Here is a 7,534-nt window from a genome sequence, read left to right on the forward strand (position 1 = left end):
GATTCCTTTGCCTAACAAAGAACACAGAGTTGGACAGCCTTTAAAAAACAAGTCTTTAACACCCGTTTGGTGAAGTCAAAAGTGATCATCTCATTCCTTCTCCCCCCGCCTGCCCCCTTTCCGCAGGCTTCAACATATTGGTGATTTCAGGGAGAGGAAATCTGCCCCCATGTCGCTGCCCAAGACTCCTTAGATGAAGTGCTAAGGTCACCGCGATAAGCATTTTCATGTCTTAACATAACCTTTCCTAAGCCAGCCTGCATTACCTCTCTCTTACTTGAAAGGCGTCTGTAAGTGGAAACGTCAGGGTCCGCATTCCGTGGGGAAACGTAAAGGTTGCGCGCGTGTGTTTTTACACCCCCCCTCCCAAGACCTGACTGGTGTCGGCCTTTTCCTGAAGACAGGGAGGTTAAGTGGTGAAAGGAACTACAAATAATACTTCCATTGCCAAGCCTACGATGGAGGGAAATGAGGAGAAACAGGGCAGGCTCCCCCTTGCTCCATGGAGTTGCACTGGCAACACTGAAAAGGCTCCAAAACCCTCTTGCGTTGCATCTTGTGACCCAACAACAAACACATTTGGACACACTGAACTGAAGCGTAGTAGTCAGCCCTGGCTTGTTTATGGGAGAGTCTGGGAAAGTCCCTTGGAATACTGTACAGTATATTGCTTTGTCTGTCGCTCTCCGCATTCATTTTAGCCATTCCCTGGCCGTAAACACTGGCCTCCCCCTCCACCACTGCACCTTTCAAACACTCCAACGCTGAAGTAGATCTGAAGGCAAGAGAATTAAAATAACTTTCAGATGCCTACAAACAATAATAACATGATGAAATGGTTCTTTTTGCCGGCCTCGCCTGGTCATCTGGAACTTCTTAAAAAACGGTGGTGGTTGGAGAGCGTTTGGGGAGGGGAAGGAGGGGTCCCATCAGCATGGAGAGGTCAGTTTTCAAAGCGGCATGTGAGGATTTAGCCGTGCGAGCCCTCCTGACGCTAATGGGAGTCAAACGGCTAAATCCCGGCGCTCCGCTTTGAAAATTTACTACTAAGCCTCTTGACTTCTCACTACATACTTTGATTGTAACAGTAATCCATGGTTAACATAATTTTCCCGACAATAATGTCAAACATACTTTTGAAGTCGGTGAATTATAGAAAGGGTTACCTCTTCCGTAACACTTTAAAGATGGCCCCATCAGGCCGATTTCACAGTTGGCCCTTGTGGCCGAATTTATTTCTTGAACCCAAGAGGAGACTGTTGCCAAAGTTTGGATCGCTGGCTGCAAGATTTGCCGTGTTGAAAAACCAATTCTGCCTGGTCATGGGAATTCAAAGATATAGCTGTGTTAGCCTACAGAATCAATATATGGAGTGATGTTGTAGCAACCTTTGAGACTAAGGCCTGTTACAGACTGCCAAAATAAAGCTGCTTCAGGTCTCTTTGGAGGTATGATGTTTAAATGATGCATGCACCCTAAGAATCCGGAAGATGCATCAAAGCTGCACTCCAGTGCTTAGGAATGGAGAGTGGCTTTGGCACAACCTCCGGACTCTTAGGACCCATGCTTCATTTAAAGAGCATACCTCCAAAGAGACCCGAAGCAGCTTTATTTTAGCAGTCTGTAACAGGCCTAACTGAAAGAAAGAAGTGGGCAGCATCAGCTTTTGTGGGCTTAACATCTGAGGAAGTAGATTTTAGTGTATGAAAGCTCATGCTTTCAGTTAGACTCAAAGCTGCTACAAAATCTCTCTACATACTAGTCACTGGTATGTTGATGGTCTAACTGGGTCGTTTTTTTGACAGAAGCCATCTATGCTCTTTTGGTGTTAGGTTTGTTTCTAAACTGCTCCCGGATGCTGTTAAAAATAGCTTGTAACATTAGCCCAGGATTGTACACCTTGCCACCCATCAGTTGTGCATTTTATGTGGAAGTGGCTAGGAGATTCTGTCAGTCCACAAAAAGTATGGCTAGATTCATGTTCAGAAATTATAAGATTATAAACTGGAGTTACAATCCAGGGATCTGTGTTTTCGGTTGTTGATTTTGCTATTTTATATAAGGGACACCATTTCTCTGTGCCATTGTATTTAACGGGACTTGAGCATCCACGGATTTTGTTATCCACGTTGGGTCTTGGAACCAAACCTCAATAGATACCAAGGTCCCACTGTGCAACAGCAGCTCTCCGTCATCCCAGTTACATCCGGTGACGCAAGATCTGGCCAGCTTTCCCAAGCTCTGCTTATGTGTTGCTGCTAACAGGTCCAGCTCAACTCTCATCTTCTGGCTGTACTGTTAAGCAATACATGTTTCAGTGAGCTCTTCAAATTTCAAGCGCCATGGACAGAACCCTTTGCATCATCGCCCCTTGTCAGCTCGGTGCCAAAACATTTCAAGGGGAAGGCAGCTCATACCTTTGGCCGAGGGCCAGCCGGTGTTGCCTTGATCAAACGATGAGTCACAGGCCAAAGCGGCCGACCCGCCTATGTGAACCGGAACTCTTTTCTCCTCTCCCTGCTTCTGTAGATGAAGCCTTGAGCAAAGTTCCCAGAAGCCACAACAGCTCAGGAACAATCAAGGTTAAAGCTGGGGACGTTGGCTCTATGTGCACTTATTGCAATGGGGAAAGCTATAAGCGGATCATTTTCCAGGCAGGGCCGACCCTAGGATTGGGTAGAATGAGGTGGACGTGGTGGTGGGATGGGGACAGCAATAGCATCCATTGCCTACTGTTTCCCTGAGGGTCCTGGGCTGGTCCCCTCATTGGGATGGCATATCCATGTGTGCCCTGTTGCCGTTCTTCCTTCCTAAACCAGACTGCTATCCTCTGGCGTAGTTGGAGAGAGCATCCCATCACCAGTATTGAACCAAGACTCTGTTGGGAGTCCAGTCAGCTTCTCTTTGTGGAATGATGGAGAGAGCATCGTTTTGCCCTTTGTCTCAAGCAGGAACCTCTCTTGTCTTGGGCCCTGCTTCTAGGACAATGAAATATTCTCAAGCTTTCGACTGGCTCCTCCTGGACAGAAAGAGCTACAAAGGCATTCCTCTCAGGCTCAGGTCTCTGTCTGAGGAAGGAGTCTTGTTTCTCTGGATCCTCGACTCTTTATTTCCACTCCATCTCTCACTTCTGATCCCCAGCTCAACTCTTTGGCTTCTCTCTTCCAGCTGCCTGTGACTCAGTCTTGACAAGGGCTGCCCTTGATGAGAAATCCTTATATTGACCAACTTTTGTGTTTTTAACATCCTCTTGGCCTCTCGGTATACAGTGGTACCTCGGGATACGAAATACCCAGGTTACGAAATTTTCGGGATACGAAAAAATCCCATAGGAAAACATTGTTCCGGGTTACGAATGTTTTTTCGGGTTACGAAAAAACTTTTGGTGCTTTTTTCGGCTTTTTCGCACGGAATCGCGGCTTTTCCCCATTAGCGCCTATGGCAATTCGGCTTACGAAGGCTTTTCGGGTTACGAACGGTGCCACGGAACGAATTAATTTCGTAACCCGAGGCACCACTGTATTATATTGCAGTGATGGTGAACCTTTTCGAGGCCGAGTGCCCAAAGTGCAACCCAAAACCCACTTATTTATTGCAAAGTGCCATGTCCCTCTGGCTTTCTAGTAACAAACTCTGGCAAACTCTGTGCTGGGGCGATGGCACATGTGCCCACAGAGAGGACTCTGAGTGCCACCTCTGGCACGCGTGCCATAGGTTCGCCATCACTGTTATATTATATATTGGAAATAGGTACATATGTGTATTCTGCAAAATGGGAGGTAGTGGGAAAAGAGGAAGAGCACATTGTGAATGGATTGAGTCAAGAAAGGAAGCCATGGCCCTGAATTTGCAAGGCCTGGTGACCAAGCTTATGAAGGTCTCTCGTCTATAAAGTAGCTGCAAGTGGAAGTTGATTTGATGGCGAATATTAACAAATAGATAAACCAACCACATCCACACAAGTTTGGATATTAAAGATACTGGCTGGTATTCTATATTGTACTTACCAATTCATAACTTAGAGTAGCACATCTGCAACTGCTCCGTATTCAGTAACACTTTATAGTCACGATCGTGACACTAAAGTTAGCCCTCTGTATTTGTGGATTCTTTTTATCCATGGATTCAACCATCCATGGCTTGAAAATAAACATCCAACAACCCTTGATGTTGACATTTTATATAAGGGACACCATTTTATTATGCCACTGTATGTTATGGGGCTTGAGCATCCACAGATTTTGGTATCCACCTGGGGTCCTAGAACCAAACCCCAGCAGATACCAAAGGCCCACTGTATTCATACAATCGTAAATGCCCCCATCTACTTTAATAGTCAGGTGCCACATTGGGTGAAGGAGGCCTGTTCAGTCAACAATTGGGGTGCAAGGAGGAGGATGTTTCCAATCTCCTGCTGCAACAAGCAGAAAGCCAAGAAAGTATACCTAGCTGTGCATTGTAATTAAGTAGACAATACAGGATATCAGTGAATGTTTTTAAGCGCAGACCTAAAAGTGTGAATGAGACACGTGTTATACAAGTACAGTACATGTGTTTGTGGTCCTCACTCTTCATGGAATTAAAGTTGCTGGTGAGCTTGTGTTAGTGCTCTCTAATGAGCAAAAAGGTGTTAGTTTATTTCCATGTTTGCAAATCATCATTCACCTGACTGCTGTTCTTAGTGTGTTGGATGTGTGGACATATATGTGTCCTGGGTCCTGAAAGTTTGAAGTGGACATCCCCGCTGTTGACATCCATCCCTGCTGGAGATCTTGCCCTGAGCAGCGGGTTGGACTTGATTGTCCATGACTTCCAATTCTATTATTCTGTGCCAGTTTACAAGCTAGATAAAAGTGTGAGTCCACCCCACAAGATTCAATTTGTTGTGTGTCGGGGGGGGGGGGGGAGCCAGGCACCTGTGGTTGTTGAGAACCCACCATGTCAAAGATCTCTTTGCAGCACACAGAGATGTCTGTTTCATAATTATACTCTGTCTGTGACTGTTCTCTCGGGAGGAATGTAATGAGAGGAAAAGGAAACCAGATCCCCGCATTGAGCTGCTGATAGAAAACCTGAAAAGATTAATAATTGAACATCTATTGTACCCTTGCGTCGGAGGGCAAGGAAGAGCATTGACAGATAACGCAAGCAGAAATGGCTGGTTGGAGAAGTTTGGGGAGTTTCTTTCTTTGGTGTAATTGCGGCAGCGCTATGGCTATGCCCCCAGAGGAACCAAACATGGTCGCTCAGCCCCGTTTTAGCACTTTACAGTGCTGATGGTGCTGTCCTGCTCTTTTTAAAATCTTAATTTAACAACAACAAGAAGAAGAACACTGTGCATATGTGAGAGAAAGTGTACATACTTCTGCAAAACTCAGGGTTCCCTGGACATACTGATAGCCCTCCTATTTTTTGATGATTCCACTTTGGCTCCAGTTGTCTTGGCACTAATCATCTGCATCACCTATGTGTTAAAACACACAATTTTCCTTTGCCTAAGAAGGACAGCAAGTTTCGATTTGCCCGTCTTAAGCCCCGTATTGTCTCCTCTGACTGGCACTGGCCTCCAGGGTCCCTTCCCTTTACCTGCGACCTGGATCCTTTTTTGCTGGAGATGCCAGGGAATTGAGCTTGGGCACTTCTGCCTCCATCCCATGCGGTGCAACACTGAGCTGCTGTCCCTGCAAAGATCTTTAAGATCCATGTCCATTGAAAAACAGTACTCCAAGCGACTCTTGCTCTGAGGCCCATTTCCTCCTTGGAGCATCAGGTTTTGAAGCATCGGCTCTTTCCTGAGGAGGACAGGGGCTGCCCCTAGCATAGGCTTACTTGATGGCCATCTGTCGGGGTTGCTTTGATTGTGATTTCCTGCATGGCAGGGGGTTGGACTGGATGGCCCTTGTGGTCTCTTCCAACTCTATGATTCTATGATTCTATGACACTGATTTTAATGACTGGGAGCCAACTTGAAAACTTCCCTTCTTTTTTTCCACGACCCCATCGTTCTCTAATCCCAATTTTTCCTCAATCTGGCAGCCCTCTGATACCCCCCCAACCCCGGGCATCCCACACACATTTGGTACTTTCTGATCCCGGAGGTCCCCCGATTGCAGACAAATCCCCTACTCCCCAAAGTGTCCTGGCTGGTGTGCGCATGGGAGTTCTGTGCCATTGTATTTCTCCCCCTAGTTATAGATTTCACTTAACGGTGATAAAGTGTGGCTGTTTGGTAAAACAGCTGCTGCCGAGATGTAAATCATCTGCTCCCACCTGCCAAAAAAGATCTTGGCCAACTTAATTGTCAAGGCAGCTTCAGATAAGTTGCATTAGCGTCAAGGCGACTTGATGGTTGTAGCTCCTCAGGCCAAGCAAAGCCTGCTGTGTTTTGAAGGGCGGCTGGGTGTTTTTGCCCAATGCTGCCCCGAGGAGAGGTTTTGTCACTGTGGCTTAGCTTGGTTCCTGCATCTGCTAAAGTGGACAGTTCCTTGAAAACTTTGCGGCAAGGGGCTGTATCATTGACAGCGGCACTTGTCAAAGGGGGTGAGATGCTCCGGGAGTTGTCAGCTTGACTCGGAGCTGGGTTTTTCCAGTTCCTTTTCCTGCTGCCAGTTGAAAGGTGCCAAGAGCTAGTTGGATTTATCGTGGCGCCCACATCGCACATCAGTTCTGGTCAATGGAGTCAAGGTTTCTGACAGAAGTATGTGTTTCACATCACCTCTCGGGACGCATTGTCAAACAAAGTGCAGCTGGACCCAGGAGTTTGCACACTGGAGCGGCTTTGGGCAAAGGATATGTGCAGAAAACTATGTTTACATTTGTAAAATGCGTATTTTAATAAATGTATAGATGTTTTTTAAAAATGCAGAAACATCTTTTAGCCCAGTTGACGCAGAAAACAGCAAAGACTTTGAATGATTATTGAAGGAAGTCAAGCCAATTCCTCACTCAGCCATGAAACCCACTGGGCTTGTCCAGTCGCAGAAACAGGTTGATAGACTGGGTGGATATTTGGTTTGATCTCGCAGATCATTTCTCCTGTTCTTCTGGTATACATGGTTCACAAGAGAAGTTCTCTCTTGGAAGATACTTAGAACATTTAAACTTGCTTTGTCTGAGCAGTAGAACTATACCATGCAAGTCTTACCCATATCTCATTTTCCTCCTTCTTTTTATACAGTAGTCCCACTTGGAAGTCCAGGACCTATCACTCGGCACGAATCCTACGATAGCTTAGCCTCTGACCACAGCGGGCAAGAAGACGAAGAATGGCTTTCTCAGGTAAGCGTGAGGGGATGCTGGGCTCTAGAGTAACCAAGCAGACCAGGCACAACTTAATTCTATGCAGACCTACTATCTTTACATAAGGAAGTAAAAACCTTTTTCATAAAATCATTGGCCTGTTACAGATAGGCCAAAATAAAGCTGCTTTGAGTCACTTTGGAGGTATGGTATTTCAATGATGCGTGTGTCCTAAGGGTCCAAAAGCTGCACCAAAGCCACACTACTGTTCTAAGGACTGGAGCATGGCTTTGGT

General features: G+C 46.1%; 1 protein-coding gene across 1 annotated transcript in view; it reads left to right on the forward strand.

The window, feature by feature from the left end:
- The window catches only part of BCAS3 (BCAS3 microtubule associated cell migration factor), a 416,672-nt gene that overhangs the window by 217,984 nt on the left and 191,154 nt on the right, over positions 1–7,534 (forward strand). The window contains 1 exon segment of the mRNA XM_042442606.1: positions 7,178–7,278. Coding sequence (XP_042298540.1) covers positions 7,178–7,278 — 101 coding nt within the window.

The sequence above is a fragment of the Sceloporus undulatus genome, chromosome 11 (assembly GCF_019175285.1).
Source record: "Sceloporus undulatus isolate JIND9_A2432 ecotype Alabama chromosome 11, SceUnd_v1.1, whole genome shotgun sequence".
NCBI classification, from domain to species: Eukaryota; Metazoa; Chordata; class Lepidosauria; order Squamata; family Phrynosomatidae; genus Sceloporus; species Sceloporus undulatus.